Source organism: Giraffa tippelskirchi, chromosome 3 (assembly GCF_054371585.1).
Source record: "Giraffa tippelskirchi isolate mGirTip1 chromosome 3, T2T-mGirTip1v1.2.pri, whole genome shotgun sequence".
NCBI lineage: Eukaryota > Metazoa > Chordata > Mammalia > Artiodactyla > Giraffidae > Giraffa > Giraffa tippelskirchi.
Window position 1 is genome coordinate 34,212,073 of NC_137277.1, and position 18,751 is coordinate 34,230,823.

The window sequence follows — 18,751 nt, forward strand, 5'->3', positions numbered from 1 at the left end:
CTAAGATCCCATATGCTGCAGGGCAACTAAGCCCGAGAGCTGCAAACGAAGACCTAGCACAGCCAAAAGAGAAAAATCACGGTGTCCAGACCATATGATCACCGAGGAACCCAGGCAGCCCCAGGATAAGGCTGCAGGCCAGGATGTGTCTCCAGAATTTAGGACCCTTAAAGTCATGGCAGGCCTAGAGTCAGCAAGATGACCTTCTGTGTTATTATTGTTGTTGGGTGTCAGGGTGCTAGGAGGTGCCTAGGCCAGAATGATGGAGGGTCGGTAGGGGCTGGGAGGCAGGGGAGGGACAACACCATTAAGAAAATGACTGATGTGATTGGTGACCAGAGACAGAGAAGGCAGCTTCGGGACAAGAAGGGCTGGAGCCAGCCCTGCAGGCAGGCTTGGTATTGCACCAGGAGTGGGCTCCAGGTCAAGCTTGGCCGCCACCCGGCCCCAGACCTGGGGTCCTGACCTGCTCTCTTTAGGGCTCTGCCTCCTCTCAGGGTGGAGTGGGGCTAAGGGGCCCCTCCTTGGGTGGTGGGGGTGGGGTGGGTGGGTGGGGAGGGGCTGCATCTGGGAAGCGTCCACGCTGGCCCTGATCCACATTCTGAGAGAAGAAAGACTCGAGGGCTCCAAGGTGAGGGAAGACCTCGGCCCCTGGGGTTCCTCAAAGGAAGCCACGTTGAATGACAGCTCAAGAAGAAAGGGCTCAGGAAGAAAGACCTCCATGTCAGTAGGTCTGCTCCACTGTCCCTGCAGCCAAAGCGGTTCAGAGACCTACAGGTGGACCCATCCTCAGCTGGACTGTCTGGCCTGCACCCCAAGCTCCCTGAAGTTGAATTTCCTGTCCAGGGACTTTGGTCTCCCTCTGACTGGATGCCCCCACCCCATTGCCTTCCGGATGTCCCTGTGTCCACGCAGGCCCTGCTACCTTCTCAGGATGGGATATCTCACCAGTCTAGCAAATGAAAACCCACAACTCTTAGGTTTAAACATACGGGAAAAAATGTTTTTTAAGTTGTTGAGGGGAAAGCATCATGCAATAAGAGGAATGGCCACCAGGTGTCACTGTGGCTCCAAACCTATTTTATAGCTGCTTTCTCTGTTCAGTTCAGTTCAGTCGCTCATTCGTGTCTGACTCTTGGCGACCCCATGGACTGCAGCATGCCAGGCCTCCCTGTCCATCACCAACTCCCAGAGTTTACTCAAACTTATGTCCATTGAGTCGGTGATGCCATACAACCATCTCATCCTCTGTCGTCCCCTTCTCTTCCCCCCTTCAATCTTTCCCAGCATCAGGGTCTTTTCAAATGAGTTGGTTCTTCACATCAGGTGGCCAAAGTATTGCAGTTTCAGCTTCAGCATCAGTCCTTCCAATGAATATTCAGGACTGATCTCCTTTAGGATGGCCTGGTTAAATCTCCTTGCAGTCCAAGGGACTCTCAAGAGTCTTCTCCAACACCACAGTTCAAAAGCATCAATTCTTCGGCACTCAGCTTTCTTTATAGTCCAACTCTCACATCCATACATGACTACTGGAAAAACCATAGCCTTGACTAGATGCACCTTTATTGGCAAAGTAATATCTCTGCTTTTTGTTATGCTGTCTAGGTTGGTCATAACTTTTCTTCCAAGGAGTAAGCATCTTTTAATTTCATGGCTGCAGTGATTTTGGAGCCCCCCAAAATAAAGTCTGTCACTGTTTCCACTGTTTCCCCATCTATTTCGAAGTCATGGGACCAGATGCCATGATCTTAGTTTTCTGAATGTTGAGCTTTAAGCCAACTTTTTCACTCTCCTCTTTCACTTTCATCAAGAGGCTCTTTAGTTCCTCTTCGCTTTCTGCCATAAGGGTGGGTGTCATCTGCATATCTGAGGTTATTGATATTTTTCGCGGCAATCTTGATTCCAGTTTGTGCTTCATCCAGCCCGGCGTTTCTCATGATGTACTCTGCATATAAGTTAAATAAGCACAGTGACAATATACAGCCTTGACATACTCTTTTCCCTATTTGGAACCAGTCTGTTGTTCCATGTCCAGTTCTAACTGTTGCTTCCTGACCTGTATACAGATTTCTCAAGAGGCAGGTCTGGTATTCCCATCTCTTTCAGAATTTTCCACAGTTTGTGGTGATCTACACAAAGGCTTTGGCATAGTCAATAAAGCAGAAATAGATGTTTTTCTGAATGGATGTTGGCAATTTGATCTCTGGTTCCTCTGCCTTTTCTAAATCCAGCTTGAACATCTGGAAGCTCACAGTTCATGTACTATTGAAGTCTGGCTTGGAGAATTTTGAGCATTACTTTACTAGCATGTGAGATGAGTTCAATTGTGCAGTAGTTTGAGCATTCTTGGGATTGCCTTTCTTTGGGATTGGAATGAAAACTGACCTTTTCCATTCCTGTGGCCACTGCTGAGTTTTCCAAATTTGCTGGCATATTGAGTGCAGCACTTTCACAGCATCATCTTTTAGGATTTGAAATAACTCAGCTGGAATTCCATCACCTCCACTAGCTTTGTTTGTAGTGATCCTTCCAAATGCTCACTTGACTTCACATTCCAGGATGTGTGGTTCTAGGTGAGTGATCACACCATCGTGATTATCTAGGTCATGAAGATCTTTTTTGTATAGTTCTGTGCATTCTCGCCACCTCTTCTTAATATCTTCTGCTTCTGTTAGGTCCATACCATTTCTGTCCTTTATTGTGCCCATCTTTGCATGGAATGTTCCCTTGGTATCTCTAATTTTCTTGAAGAGATCTCTAGTCTTTCCCATTCTATTGTTTTCCTCTATTTCTTGGCACTGACCGCTGAGGAAGGCTTTCTTATCTCTCCTTGCTATTCTTTGGAACTCTGCATTCAAATGGGTATATCTTTCCTCTTCTCCTTTGCTTTTCACTTCTCTTCTTTTCACAGCTATTTGTAAGGCCTCTTCAGGCAGCCATTTTGCTTTTTTGCATTTCTTTTTCTTGAAGATGGTCTTGTTCCCTGTCTCCTGTACAATGTCATGAACCTCTGTCCATAGTTCATCAGGCACTCTGTGTATCAGATGTAATCCCTTGAATCTATTTGTCACTTCCACTGTATAATCATAAGGGATTTCATTTAGGTCATACCTGAATGGTCTAGTGGTTTTCCCTACTTTCTTCAATTTAAGTCTGAATTTGGCAATAAGGAGTTCATGATCTGAGCCACAGTCCGCTCCTGGTCTTGTTTCTGCTGGCTGTATAGAGCTTCTCCATCTTTGGCTGCAAAGAATATAATCAATCTGATTTCAGTATTGACCATCTGGTGATGTCCATGTGTAGAATCTTCTCTTGTATTGTTGGAAGAGGATGTTTGCTATGACCAGTGCATTGTCTTGGCAGAACTCTATTAGCCTTTGCCCGCTTCATTCTGTACTCCAAGGCCAAATTTGCCTGTTACTCCAGGTGTTTCTTGACTTGCTACTTTTGCATTCCAGTCCCCTATAATGAAAAGGACATTTTTGGGGGTTATTAGTTCTAGAAGGTCTTGTAGGTCTTCATAGAACCATTCAACTTCAGCTTCTTCAGCATTACTGGTTGGGGCATAGACTTGGATTACCATGATATTGAATGGTTTGCCTTGGAAACGAACAGAGATCATTCTGTCATTTTTGAGACTGCATCCAAGTACTGCATTTCGGACTCTTTTGTTGACTATGATGGCTACTCCATTTCGTCTAAGGGATTCTTGCCTACAGTAGTAGATATAATGGTCATCTGAGTTAAATTCACCCATTCCAGTCCATTTTAAATGTTCTTTGATTCCGAAAATGTTGACGTTCACTCTTGTCATCTCCTATTTGACCACTTACAATTTGCCTCGATTCATGGACCTAACATTTCAGGTTCCTATGCAATATTGCTGTTTACAGCGTTAGACTTTGCTTCTATCACCAGTCACATCCACAACTGGATGTTGTTTTTGCTTTGGCTCCATCTCTTCATTCTTTCTGGAGTTATTTCTCCACTGATCTCCAGTAGCATATTGGGCACCTACCGACCTGGGGATTTCATCTTTCAGTGTCCTATCTTTTTGCCTTTTCATACTGTTCATGGGGTTCTCTGTAGAGCAGAGCAATAACAAGTCCACAAAATTGCATGCGGTTCACCATCTCCAATGAGCAGCCCCCCACCCCCACCCCACCCCCACCCCACCCAAGACTCCGTTTAGTCTTCACACCAACACTGAGTCATTGGAACAACTGAAAAATCCATTTCACCAACGACAGAACTGAGGGTGGCCTTGCTGTGTCTGATAGTCTCGGCCTCCAATCTGGGCAGAAATCTGACCCTATCTTTTCCCATGCCCTGTTCTCTCAGCCTTCCCTACCAGGTCCCTCTAGATAGGAAAGTGACACAAGGGAACTCAGGCATCCTTGCTGAAGGTGTGGCATGGCAGATATAAGCACAGGGCCCAAGTGTAATTGCCTCTTCCTATTCCAAATCCATAGCCTAGGGCAAGTGCTCCAATCTGTAGTGTATTACAGAGACAACTGCTAACAACTGGGCCCTGCTCATGATATCCACGGGTGTTCAAAAGGGAGAAGCCTGGGTCACATGTGGGTCACAACCCAACCCCTTAGAGGACAAAGGAAGTGGGGCTGGGCTTAGGAAGAGCTTGGGAGTGAAAGATGATAAATGAGTGTCAACAGAGGAGAAAGAACCAGATACATCAGGAGGACTTCTAGACTCCCATAACCCGGGAGGACAACTATGTCTTCCCCATTGCCTGAGAGCACGTGGATTAAGACTTGAAGAAAACACAGGCTTCTTTTGAAATGCACTCTGGTCCACTGATAACATACATCTCTCTGGTGTCAGGTGGTGGGCCCCCCTGCTCATTCCTCTGTCATCTCAGTTCTGTCTTGGAAGTGGTAATCCAAAGTACATCGTCTCTACAAATGACCCAATTTCGTTCATCCTTACGGCTGAGTAATATTTCATTGTATATGTGTACCACATGGTCTTTATCCAGGAATCTGCTGATGGACATTTAGGTTGACTTCCACGTCCTGGCTGTTGTAATCTAGAAACATGGTACAGATGAACCTATTTCAGCCGGGCAGATTAGAGCATGGACACATGGACACAGCAGGGGAAGGGGAGGGTGGGATGAACTGGGAGATTAGGGTTGACATACACTACCATGTGTAAAATAGCTAGTAAAATAGATGATCTGTGTAGCGCAGGGAGCTCAGCTCAGTGCTCTGTGATGACCTAGAGGGGTGGGGTGGAGGGGTGGGTGGCAGAGAGCCCCAAGAGGGAGGGGATGTAAGTAAACATATAACTGATTCACTTCCTGTACAGCTGAAACGAATGCAATATTGTAATTATACTCCAATTTTTCAAAAGTACATAGTCTTTCCTATGGGGAAGAAAAAGAACTTCATTCTTCCTTCTTAGAAAAAGAACAGTAGCAGAGACACACCAATGAGTCATGCCAAGTGTATGAGGAAAGACTTAATTTAAGTCGCGTGTCTTAAACGGAAAGGAAGTATTTCTAGAAAATGGATTGTTGAAATAGACTCTCCAGTCACCTTACCTGTCAAGCCCTCTATCTGATATCATTGCTGATATCAACAGCTATGAGCTTAGATAACCAACAAGGAACTATGCTCAATGTTTTTAATAACTTACAAGGGAATCTGGAAAAGGATTTCTCTATCAGAGTTAGGTTTAGCAGCTTCCCCATAAGTGAGGCAATATTTGTTAAAACAGCTACTGAAAAGTGCAAAGTTCTAGGAAACAGAGGACAGTCACCTTGAGACAGGCTGGGACCTGGGACCCTTTGCAGTGCTTGCACCTGGACAAACATCTCAGAGGAACAGATACAAAGAAACTATAAGGGGACTAAAAATAACTGCACATATGGGCAGTTGGCCCAAATTATAAACGAGAAGATGCAAAAAGGCCAAAACCCAGCTGCCACTTCTGAGGGGCAGGGAGCAATAGCAGGGTCTTGCCTGTGATCTCTGCACACAGCACCACCAAGGGGGTGGGCAGACCACCTAAGCCGCCCCTCAGACCCTCACCTCATTTTAGGGACCAGCCTGCCCTCCGCAGGGAGGGAACAAGGGCACCCATTGCTTGCCTTTGCTCCCTCCTGCTGCAGCACAAGTCCCAGTAAAGCCTTGCTTGAATTCTTCCTCTGGCCTGTCATCAATTTCTATCATTAAGGAGTCCAAGAACCCTGGTGATGATCCATCAAGATAGGCTCAGACTCTGGTCCTTGAAAGTACATGCTCTCCAGAGAGAGACCTGGGAGACTTCTGTTTCCTTAGCAAACAGCAAGTCGTTTTAATTAAAAGTACTTTAAATTTTCAGAAACAACGCAATCAATGACTTTCTGATATCAACAGCAATGAGTTTAGATAACCAACAAGGAACTCTACTCAATATTTTTTAATAACCTATAAGGGGAAAGAATCTGAAAAAGGATCCATCTGTCTATAACTGAATCATTGTGCTGTACACCTGAAATGAACATGACATTGGAAATCAACTTATTTTTTTGACCGTGCCATGTGGCATGCAGATCTTAGTTCCCTGACCAGGGATCAGACCTGTGCCCCCTGTATTGGAAGGGCAGAGTCTTAACCACTGGACTGCCAGGGAAGTCCAATTATGGGGGAAAAAAGCAACGAGCTAAGTTTATGCAGCAGAAACAAGAGCATGTGTCTAACTTGAATAATTCAGAGAGCTATTTGCATGTTTCACGGATGAACTTTTATTAAAATTGTACATAGATCTCACAGTTAATTAAAAAAAAAAAAAGAACTTCCTTTTCCCCCTAGTATCAAAATAGTTATCTTTTTTAAATACCTTGAAAAACTTTAATACAATTGTTATATATTAAATATTCTCCTAAAATCTCAGTCATTTCTCCCATTCATTCTAGAATCCTGCTTTAGTGTCACTACCACTTCTTTTTTGGCTTCATCCCAGAGAAACATCAAGAGGAAAAGATTTTCCTGTTTAAGTCCATTATTAAAAAAAAAAAAGTTTAGGAGAAGTCAATGACAATATTTGATTCGGTACTGAAGATTCTTATTAATCATTCCTTAGTACAAGTACTCAGGCCCTGGAATTACTTAAAACAGCAGCAGTTCTTGCCCTGAAATGGTTATACTGACCAACCAGCACCCTCTGGTGGTGTGGAAACATACAAACAGCTAACAACACAGGAAGGTCTTTTCAGACGTTTGGTGTTGGAAATAGACGCAGAGACCAGAAATTTTTATTTTCAGGGGTCAAGACAAGACAACTGGCTTCCCCAATCCCACTCTCAGCACAGATTGCCCACAGGTGCTTGGTGCAGAGCCGAGAGAATGGCAGCTCCCGCCGAACACACAATCAGAAGCTGGACTCAGGCAAGGTTTTCTTCCGACGTAAGGACAGCGTGTGGTACTTCACCTTCGGCAAGTTGCCGAAAGACGTCTGCTCCCCCGGGACACTCCTCTGTGACATGCCGAGGGCGCTGGCCCTCGGGGGCCTGTCAGTCTTGCGAGGGAGGAGCAGAGAGCTGGGCGCTGACCGGACGTCCCTCTCTCTTTCCAGGTGGCCGGCCGGGCCCCTGGCCAGGCTCTCTCGAATCCTGAGGGATGGAGACGAGCCTCGGGCCTCCCCATCCACAGCCGGGCTCTGCCTGCCGCTCACCAGGGAGACGGGGGCCGCCTTGGGGGTTGCCTCTGGCCTGTCCCTCTTCTTGATCTCCTTCTTCCAAAACACAGACCTCAGAAGGGTGAGGGTCCCTTGTGGGAATCTGTCTGTCTCGGGGTCCCTTCTCTCTCCATTAGCCCTCATCTTGCCTGAGCTATTTGGGCGACCGTCTGCACTCTTTCTAGGTAACGTCGCCGCGCTTGGACCCTCCTTGAGGGGTGGTGCTTGGCCACTGCTCCCAGTTAGGCCACTTCCCTTACAGCTTGTGGTCCTTTGGCCCTCAGGCCGGGCTCGTCTCCCATCATCTTCTGTTGAGGACATCACCGTGAGGGGCAAGTCAAACTGTTTGGGCAGCCTGATGTCCTGACTTGAGTTTTCCTTGAGCTTCCTGGCTGCATTCGGGCCATCTGAGTTGTCAGGGACCACGCAGTGGCCAGGATGGCCAGAGGGGCAGGGCGCTGTGGCCAGCACTGTGTCTCTGGTTCGTCTACTGTCTTTACTCTCCACAGAGAGGGTGGCATGTGACTTCTGGTGACCACCGGCAGGACCCGTCAGCAGCTGCACGATGGACTGGCTCGTGGACCGAGGTCTCCGTCTGGACTCCAGGTACTCCACCAGCTCGACGGATGCACCCAGCGGTTTCTCCCTGGGGCCAAAAGACCAGCGGAGGGGCATGGTCTTGAAGGCCCCCTGCTTGGCTCGGGAAGGTGTGGGCACCTTCATGCTGATGCTGCGGCCTTGGACACCCCGTGCCAAAGGCCTGGACTCCAAGGCTCCTGAAAGAGACACCAAGAGCATCAGTGCCTGACTCTTCCTCCAGCTGCAGTAAGGGTGAGGGCTTCCCTGGTGGCTCAGATGGTAAAGAATCTGCCTGCAGTGCAGGAGACCTGAGTTCCATCCCTAGGTTGGGAAGATCCCCTGGAGAAGGGCATGGCAACCCACTCCAGTATTCTTGCCTGGAGAATCCCAAGGACAGAGGAGCCTGGCAGGCTACAGTCCATGGGGTCGCAACCAAGTCAGACACAACTGAAGCAGCTTAGCACCCAAGCAGTAAGAGTAGCCACATCCAACAAGCACTGACCGAGTACCTCTGATGATCAGGCACCATCCTGAGTGCTGGGGACATAGCAGTGAACAAGACACTATGGCTCCTGCATTTGGGAACTTCAGTGTTTTCACTCACTGTTTCATGGGCTCCATTTATATATTTGAAGCTACAGGGCAAGCCAGGGCCAATGAAGGTAGCTACATGCCAGGCAGTGCGGACTCCTGAGAAAGCTCAGTCTCTGAGGCCACTGGCCCAAGATTTAAGATTCTTTTCATTCATCTTAAATATGGCCATGGAACAGAATGCTCAGCAAAAATCCCTGCCTTTTCAGGTTAAATTAGGTGCCTGTACCTTTCAGATGCACCAATCTCCCTTAGGCTTAAAAAAAAGAAGAAGAAAAGAAAAGGATCATGTGTTTAATTTTATTAGAATTGCCAGATTCTCCATTGTGCATTTTGTGACATAGAAAGATGCTTTTGATATGTACTATTAAGGACGATACAGAGTCTAGAAAAAGAGTAATCCAACTTGCAAAAATATATATATACACAGGTATAAGTATAGATCTGTGTATATGTACATATGAAAACATACAAAGAAGTACGGAGAAATAAATACTAAAATGACAAGGTGTCGAAGGAACCATGGGGGTGCTGTGTTTTTGATTTTCTTCTTAATTCTTTCCTTACTCTCAACATTTCTAAAGAGTACATACATATACCCAAGACTATGTATCTTTCCTGAAGACATAGTCAATCAGTGTCAAAAAACAAAAAACCTTAGGCACTAACTTAAGCAAGGAGGTGACTTGTACACTGAAAACTGAAAAACATCGCTGAAAGAAATGAAAGATGACATAAATAAATGAAAACAGATCTTGTGTTCATGGATTGGAAGATTTAATATTGTTAAAATGTCAGGACTTCCCTGGTGGTCCATGGTTAAGACTCTGCATTTCCAAGGCAGGGAGCGCAGGTTCAATTCCTGGTCTGGGAACTAAGATCCCACATGCCTCATGGCATGGCAAAAAAATAAAAATAAAATAGCAATAAGAACAATAAATAATTTTTTTAAATATTCAAAAAAATTGTCAATATTACCCAAAGCGATATATGGATTTAGTGCAATCCCTATCAAAATACCCATGAGGTTTTAAACAGAAATAGAAAAACTCACCCTAAAATTCATATGGAATCTCATGGGACCCCGAATAGCCACTCACCAGAAAGACACATACTGTATGATTACCCTCTAAGAAGGACTCTGAGCAGCCAAAAGCAGAGACACAGAAAGTATAAAGGTGGCTGCCAGGGGCTGGGGGAGGAGGGAACAGGGAATTAGTGTTTAATAGGTTCAGGGTTTCAGATTTACAAGAAGAGAACAGTTATAGGGGTGGTTTTTGGTGGCCGTACAACAATGTGAATGTACTTAATACCACCAAACTGTACACTTACAGATGTTTAAGATGGCAAAGCCTATTTTGTGTTTGTTTTTGTCCTGGATTGTGGGATCTTAGTTTCCCAACCAGGGATTGAACCCAGGATCCTTGACAGTGAAGTCTGGGAAACCTAACCACTGGACCACCAGGGAAGTCCCTGTTGTTATGTGTGTTTAACACAATTTTTAAAAGTTAAAAAGTCATTGGTCATTGTACCGTTAAGACACCTTCATCTATGAGATGCCTGTCACCACTGAGAAAGGACTCTTCAGCTAAGCCCACGTGGCACAAGGACAGTCACCCTGGGTCAAGGGCACCAGCCTCTTGCCCCCAGTCCTTCACTCTCATCACAGGGCACGGCCCGCAGCTCCCAAAATGAGCAGAACTGCAGCCACCAAGGCTGACCTCTGAGCTGTAAGAAGAGGAACCAGGGGGTGGGGGGTGCTCAGGAGGTCAGAGGAGCAGGTACGAGGGGTCCCCAAGCCGCCAGCCAGGAAAGCGCATAAGCAGGTAAGCCAGCTGAGGTGCACAGACAGTCCATCAACTCCACGAGGCATCTGACAGCATCTCCGAGGTTCTGAAGATCTTGCCTTTCAGGTTTGCCCCAGATAATCTTTGGTATTTTTTATTTTTCTTTAAAGCACTTTAGATTAGCCAGCGATGGACACAACATCGCCCCCAAACACTTTGTAATTCCAGTCCTGAATGATGTTGTTGTTCCATCATTAAATTCCCACACCTTGGAGGGAAAAAAAAGAAATAAAACAGTTCTGGGGGGCTGAGACGTGTGGGAAGGTTTTGTTCCTGGTCCACAGCCCGGGGGAAGGGCAGAAAGAGAAGCTTTGTATTAGGAGTCACAGAGCGGTGACTTTCAGCCTTTCAGTACGGGTGGAGACGATTGCAGCCTTGGCAGGTGGCGGAGCCCGCTCTCCATTCTTCCCCCACCCCCATGGAGGGGCACGGGCACCCCGCATCCTGTCGCCGGAACCACAGGTGTCCACAAAGCACCCAGCTCCTCTTTCTCAAGATGCAGGAGAAAGCACCTTGCCTATCAGGATTTTATTTCATTCTATTTGTTGGATCTGAGAAGGAGCCAGAGCTTTGGCGGAGCGGAGAAATAAACGCGAAAGCACCCACTGGGAGCCAGTGCTTCCTGTTCACCAAGGACCTCACTTTCAGGGAAGGTGGGTGGAGGGTGAGTGCTCCCCAACAAGAGAAGCCACCGCAATGAACAGTAGCCCCCGATCGCCACAACTAGAGGAAAGCTCACGGGCAGAAATGAAGACTGAGCACAGCCAAAAATAAAAATAAACAAGTAAATAAAAGAAAGATTGTCTCAGGAGCCAAGGCCACCAGCCCTGTCCATTACTCCAAGAACCACCCGCCACTCAGGACAGGGTGGAGGGAGCCTCTATGTGCAGAAACAGAAAGGTAAGAACTCACTTAAAGGGGTCTGGCTGGAGAAGGACATGGTCATCTACTCTGGTATTTGGGGAAATCCCATGGACAGAGGAGCCTGGCAGGCTACAGTCCATGGGGTTGCAAAAGACTCAGACATGACTGAGGGGACTAAACCGCAAACAAAGGGGGTCTGGCAGTCAGAGAATATGAATAAACAGAACCATCAGAACAGGTTCTTTTGAGCCACCAAAGAAAACTGACAAAAGCTGTCAGTGAGACTCCAGTGTAGAAAAACAGGAGACTGAAATATGTGACTTTCAGGTTTTAAATTTCAGTAAATGAACTGAAGGCATTCAGGGTCACTGTTAAGACTCAGATTAGTGCCCTGAAGTGATCTTGAAATTTATGACATTTGGTACATTTCACAAATTCTTTAATTGTGAAAGCAGCGTTTCCAGCCACAGAGCAAAATGGCAAAGAGATAGAAACTGCAGGGCAAAGCTAGGAGACTTTTGAGGACAGATGTAGGAGAGTCAAGAGGCAAAGAACAGGAATTTGAAAAGTAGGCAAGACAATAATTAAACAAAAAGAGCATTTCCTTAAAAATAACCTGCATCTGGAGAAGGAGAGTTCTGAATTCCAGACAGGGTTGATGAACGAATACAGACCCAGGCATATTCTGGTAGGATTTCTAAACTCCAAGGTCAAAGCTTCCAGCCAGAAAGAACAAGTGACTCTCACATGAAAAAAAAGAACTTCTCACCTGCAACCTTGGGGCCTCATAGACCGTGGGAAAACATTCACAGATGCCCGAGAGAAAAACAACTGTAACCTAAGAGCCCTTCACCACCAAGCTACCATATACTTTACGGGGAAAGAAAATATTTGCGGCTCTGCTGAGAGTTAGACAGCGTATCACGCATACCTGAAAAGAACTCGGAGCAAACACTAAAAGTCAGCACCACGACCGCAAGACAGAGGGTGATGAAAAGAAGACAGACAGCGGCGTCCCAGTGGACCCGGCAATCGTGTACCATCCACCCTCCCGGGGAACAGGTGGTCTTAGGATGTGTTACGTGAGGTTAAGTTGGTGTGTTTGGGACTGGAAAGGAACAGCAAGAGGAATTCTGATGACAATCTGGAACATAGTAGGAAACCATCTCAGCAAAATCTAAGAGCTGGGGAATGACATGGGGGAGCTCCAGAAACAGACCGGAAGGAACGTGTGAGAACATTTCTAAGCTCTCAACTGGGGGGAATGGCATGGAACCGTTATACAGGCCGTCTTATGGGGGAAAGAGAGAAGGCAGTGCTGAAACAGAATGACCCACAGGAAACAGCAGGCTTCTAATATCCATATAATAACAGGATAATACATTTGATTATAAATATTAGGAAGCACGAAGTAACAATTAATAAGGTGTTAAAGAACAGCACTTCCAAGTGAAGGAGGAGAAAAAGGGAACACATTGCAACATGATCAAATCACTAAAAATAAGAAGAAAAGAATGAGTAACAGAAAACATTTTTAAATGAAAATTCACTATATATAAATTATGTAACCAACAAGAACCTGCTATATAGCACAGGGAACTATATCAATATTTTGCAGTAAGCTGCAAGGGAAAAGAATCTGAGAAAGAATATATATAATATATATATTATATATATAATATATATATTATATATGCATGTATGCTAAGTGGCTTAGTTGTGTCCAACTTTTTGCAACCCTATGGACTGTAGCCAGCCAGGCTGCTCTGTCCATGGGATTCTCCAGGCAAGAATACTGGAGTGGGTTGCCCTCCTCCAGGGGATCTTTCCAACCCAGGGATCGAATCCATGTCTCTTATGTCTCCTGCATTGGCAGGCAGGTTCAGGAAATCACTTTGCTGTACACCAGAAGCTAACACAACATTGTAAATCAACTATACTTCAATTTTAAAAAGGGATATGGTGAAATTGAATACAACAATCGACTCACCTAACTGAATACTTAAGATATAAAGCTCACATTCCTCAAACAGACAATGTACATTATTTTGTACACTGTGTACACAGAACACTGACAAATAACAAATAACATTGTCAAAATAATCATCGTGTACTTACTTGATCACAAAAAGGGAATCATTTTTGAAAACAACATTCTGGGATCATGATCCATAAAGTCAGGTATCAAGAATAAAAGAGTGACTAAAAACTCTTAAACAATTGAAACGCCCTGATAACCTTAAGATCAAAGAGGAAATTGAAACTGAAATAAGATACTATTTGGAAAGCACTGAAAAAGAGAAAATAAAACCTTTGAGGTTTAATAAAAGCCATAGAGGAAATTCACCATCAGGAGCATCAACAGTGAAATGCTTTAGTACTAGGGCCCCTCCTCTGAAAGGACCTCAGCAATTTTTTCACATGGTCATGTTTTTATATACAATTACACAAGTAAAGTGTTTCTCTGCCCTTTTCTTTTTAACAGAGCCTCTCCTAACATTCATCCCCAATTATATAAGATGTGGTCCCCATAAATTTGGATCTGTTCATTTTCGTTTAAATTGCCTTCGTTATTATGAGGTCCCATAACCAGAGCTATTGGAAGGATCAAACTGCCAAGCTATCAGTGTTTCTCTGCAGGGGAACTGCTGGCACTCGGGAAGGACAAGTCTGTGCTGTGTGGAACCATCCCTGAGCATTCCAAGACATTTAGCTTCCTTGCCCCTAGGGACTAAATGCCAGTTGTCCTCTCTACTCATTTTGACAGTAAAAAAAATTCTCCCACATACCCATAGGGAGAGGAGGTAGTACTAAGTGAACTGTTAGTCCCTCAGCCATGTTCGACTCTTTGCAATCCCATAGACCGTAGCCCACCAAGCTCCTCCATCCATAGAATTCTCCAAGCAAGAAAACTGGAGTGGGTTGCCATTCCCTTCTAAGGGGTCTTCCTGACCCAGGGACTGAACCTGAGTCTCCTGCATTGCAGGCAGATTCTTTACCATCTGACCCACCAGGGAAGCCCAACCACTGTTGAAAGTCTCTGGGCTGGATTTTGATCTGGCCCCAGGTTAGTACTCACAGGAAAAAAAGGATGGATATTCAACCATCTCAGGGCCTCTCAAACAGGTTCCAAATCTATCACCATGATATTCAAACTCCAAGAGGGAACACTTCTTTTGAAGCAAGGCTCTGACCCGCGTCCTAACTTGAAACTTGAATTTGGAATTTATACCTAAGAGCCACAGAGCCAGGATTCTGGCAGCCAGAAGGAGCAGGTCTTCCTGTAGCCCAGCTACTTTCCAGCTGAGCTTGTGACTGGTTATGTCTGAGGTTCAGCTTTCTCTTTTGTAAAAGGGCGATCATCTCACTTCTCCCAGAGAGCTGGATGAGGAGATGAGATATGTAACGTGCCTGCAAGGGTGTGGAGGTCAGTGACTCTCCAATACTACTTCTCCTTCCACCCCACCCCTCCCTGTCTCTCTGGGGAGTTTTCTAGAGCTATGCCTGACCCCTGTCTGAGTCCTATGTTGGAAAGTTGGCTGTCTTTTAAAGTTGCCTCCTTAAGCGATATGAAACACATTTTTTCTTGGGAGAACTGAGAAATGGCCCAAGATCCTAAACTTCTGGACAGATCTGGGGTGAATTTATGAGCTTGTCAGAGGCTCATGCTAATGGGGAATGGACAAACTTGGGAAAGAATGCCTTTTGTTTTTTGTTCAACAGACACTACCCTAAAATGTGCAGTCATAAAGAATGTACACACATAAAAAACGTGAAGAGAAAAGAAATGCCCAGATAGGGTGAGTCAGAATATAATGCACTGGGACTTCCCTGGTGGTCCAGGGGCTAAGACCTACACTCCCAATCCAGAGGGCCCAGATTCCATTCCTGATCAAGGAACTAGATCCCACACGCCCCAACTAAGAGTTTGTAATGATGCAACTAAAGATCCCACGTGCCGCAGCCAAGACCCAGTACAGCCAAATAAATAGACAAATATTCTAAAAAAAGAAAAGAAAATGAAAATAAGACCAGCAAATTTAACCGACATGATGGAACATACCCTTCTCCTGCCTGGGCAGGCTGTTGGTGCAGAAGGCAGACTCGGGCAACTGGGGCCGTGCAGGGCCAGGGGCAGAGCTCCAGGACAACAAACTGCCCCTTGTGCTGCCGTTACTGCTCCCGAGCCGGAGGAGCCAGTGGTCGGACAAGGAGGAGCTGGTGGAACCTGCAGAGGGAACACAGAGAAGGTAGGCTGGACCATCCTTCGGGGCCCCCAGAACACTTCTCACCGCCAGATTCCCATCCCCGAGCCCAGAACTACAGAACCAGAGCAGAGCCACAGAAACGAAAGTGAATTGCTAGAGGAGAACCTGTAATTGATGAACCATAACTTCCCAGGTGGCTCAGAAGGTAAAGAATCCTCCTGCAATGCGGGAGACCCAGGTTCAATCCCTGGGTCAGGAAGATTCCCTGTAGAAGGGCATGGCAACCCACTCCAGTATTCTGGCCTAGAGAATCCCATGGACAGAGGAGCCTGGCAGGCTACAGTCCATGGGGTCACAAAGAGTCGGACATGACTGAGCGACTACACTTTCACTTTCTCCTTTAGTAAACATAGCTCTCAGGTTGGGTTAAGCGATTATTTCTTACTATTAAGGACCCACATCACTTATAACTGCCTCTCCCTTTCTAATGGGACTAATGCAGGGTTATACTACACACGCTTAACACATTATTGACCTGAGATGTACCAGTGTGTCTTTTGTTACCTGAATGTTATTAACTGGTGACACATCAATATGTTTGTAGAGAGTGATACAATTAACATTACCCTGAGAAGTTGTTAGAGCTTAAAATTGATCAAGGGTTTATTATGCAACTTATGAATGCCATTATCATTCACATTTTCCTCCCTTAGGTTTTTGTTCCAACCTTATGTGTAGTCTACTTAAAATTTTCAAAAATGACACATTGCAAAATTTTGAGTAAAAAAGAATTTTTCAGTAAATTTTATGCTGATTGTCCAAGTGACATACATACTAGTGTCTCAGAAGATGATAGTTCTTCAGAATATAGTTCTGATTCAAACAATGTAAATATTGGGCCAACAAAAGATGGAAAGTGAAAATGAAACTCATGGTGCTAAAGAAGGCTCCTTTGCTTCTACAGAAGAGAAAATGAAAGACAACATTTTATGAAAATCAGAAAACTACACTTGTGTCAGATGTAACAGTTGAACATCATAACCCGCAAAGTGTTAATGAAATAACAGAACTAATTTTTGGCTGACCAAAATACAAATCTGTGGCCAAGGAAATAGTTTCTGCAAAAATCCCTTGGCCAATAATGAGCTTATTAAGATCAGGCTCATATAAGCAAGAGAGAAAATAAAGAATGCCACGCTCCCAAGAGTCACGTGTCATAGGTACAAAATGTTATTCCTTTTCCCGTTCTTGGATCTCAGTGTGTCCTGCACACATCCTTACAAACGGGACACAGTTCTATAGGGCTGTACATGCTCTGGAAAGTGAAAGTGAAAGTCGCTCAGTCATGACTGAGTCATGGACTCCCCAAACTGTGGAATTCTCCAAGCCAGAATACTGGAGTGGGTAACCGTTCCCTTCTCCAGTGGATCTTCCCAACCCAGGGATCGAACCCAGGTCTCTCACATTGCAGGCAGATTATTTACCAGCTGAGCCACTAGAGAAGCCCAAGAATACTGGAGTGGATAGCCTATCCCTTCTCCAGCAGATCTTCCTGACCCAGGAATCAAACCGGGGTCTCCTGCATTGCAGGCAGATTCTTTACCAGCTGAGCTACCAGGGAAGCAGACAAAGCTTCCTCTTTCAGACCCTTGAGGGACCTCTCCTGGTCCTTGATGTGACTGAGCATCTTGCCTTTGTCCAGTCCCTCCCTCTCCCGGGAGGAACGGCAGTACCTACCTCTCATGGAGCTGCTGGCTGACCACGGAGGGATGCTGTTCCTCTTCTGATAAAACAAGATGTAAGCCCCTCGTGTATTGACCTCGTCTTCTAGAAGCGGCTCCACCGTGCTGTCATCGTAACTGTACCACTGGCCATCCAGAGAGTTCCGGCAGTAGGCTGCGAAGGTCCAAACCCCAAGTCCCCATTAATTGGAGCCCCCCAAAGCAGGAAGAGATTTCCCACTGGCATGGCTGAAAAACAGATATTTATCATAGAATGAGAAACATCAGTCCATTTTTAACCAGAAAGGAATTTGGTGGAATCAGAAAGGATCAACCAGTTATACATCCAGATGCTCACTGATAAAGTGGGTTGTTACCACACAAGCTGAATCCTTACATTGTAGAGATTGTTCAGGCAAAATTTCTAATAAAAGAGTGTCCTGAGTTATTTATGGGGGGCTTCCCTGGTGGCTCAGATGGTAAAGAATCTTCCTGCAATGCATGAGACCAAGTTTGATCCCTGGGTTGGGAAGATCCCCTGAAGAAGGGAATGGCTACTCATTACAGTATTCTTGCCTGGTAAATCTCATGGACAGAGGAGCCTGGTGGTCTACCATCCATAGGGTTGCTAAAGAGTCAGACATGACTGAGCAACTAACACTTTCACTTTTTTCAGGTAATAATGCTAATGGTCATCCTGGTTCTTTTGAGAAGCTTCAAAATGCACATCTCTGATTCAGTATGCAAGGAAAATATGCGGTTGGGATTATAATACACTTCTTTCCTACCTAAGAACTGTAGCCAAACATCTAAGAAAATGATCATAGTTAAGATTCTCATCACCTTCCAAACAAATACAAGAAATATTCCTCTCCTTTCCCTCCACATCTCAGTAAATGGTACCATAACATACTAATTCAGGAGTAAAAGCCAGCTTTTTTCTGTAATGGGCCAAATAGCCCATTCGGACAATTTTACGCTCTGCAGGTCACCTTTGGCCACCTACGGTCTCTGTCATATATTCTTCTTGCTGTTATTTGGTTTGTTTTGCTTTTTTACCCCTTTTTAAAAGGTAAAAATCATTTTTAACTCATGGACTGAATGAATACAGGTGCCAGACTGGATTTGGCCCACGAGCCACACTTGGCTGGCTTTTTTTTTTTTGGCCAAAACTCGTGGCATGTGGGATCTTAGTTCCCTGACCAGGGTTCGAACCCACGTCTCCTGCTGTGGAAGGAAGCACAGTTGACTGACTTGCACC

General features: G+C 45.4%; 1 protein-coding gene across 4 annotated transcripts in view; it reads right to left on the minus strand.

The window, feature by feature from the left end:
* Nucleotides 1-6,724: 6,724 nt before the first annotated feature.
* USP43 (ubiquitin specific peptidase 43) overlaps nucleotides 6,725-18,751 on the minus strand; it is a 49,138-nt gene continuing 37,111 nt past the window's right edge. For 2 of the 4 annotated variants that reach the window (XM_081578345.1, XM_081578344.1), the window contains exons 13-16: nucleotides 17,507-17,665; nucleotides 15,625-15,789; nucleotides 7,871-8,456; nucleotides 7,228-7,819 (exon numbers count right to left, since the gene is read on the minus strand). In XM_081578345.1, the coding sequence (XP_081434471.1) occupies nucleotides 7,375-7,819; nucleotides 7,871-8,456; nucleotides 15,625-15,789; nucleotides 17,507-17,665 (1,355 nt within the window). In that variant the 3' untranslated portion in view covers nucleotides 7,228-7,374. Of the gene's footprint in view, nucleotides 8,457-15,624; nucleotides 15,790-17,506; nucleotides 17,666-18,751 lie in introns of all 4 variants that reach the window. The other 2 variants (XM_081578343.1, XM_081578342.1) reach the window with 1 other exon arrangement.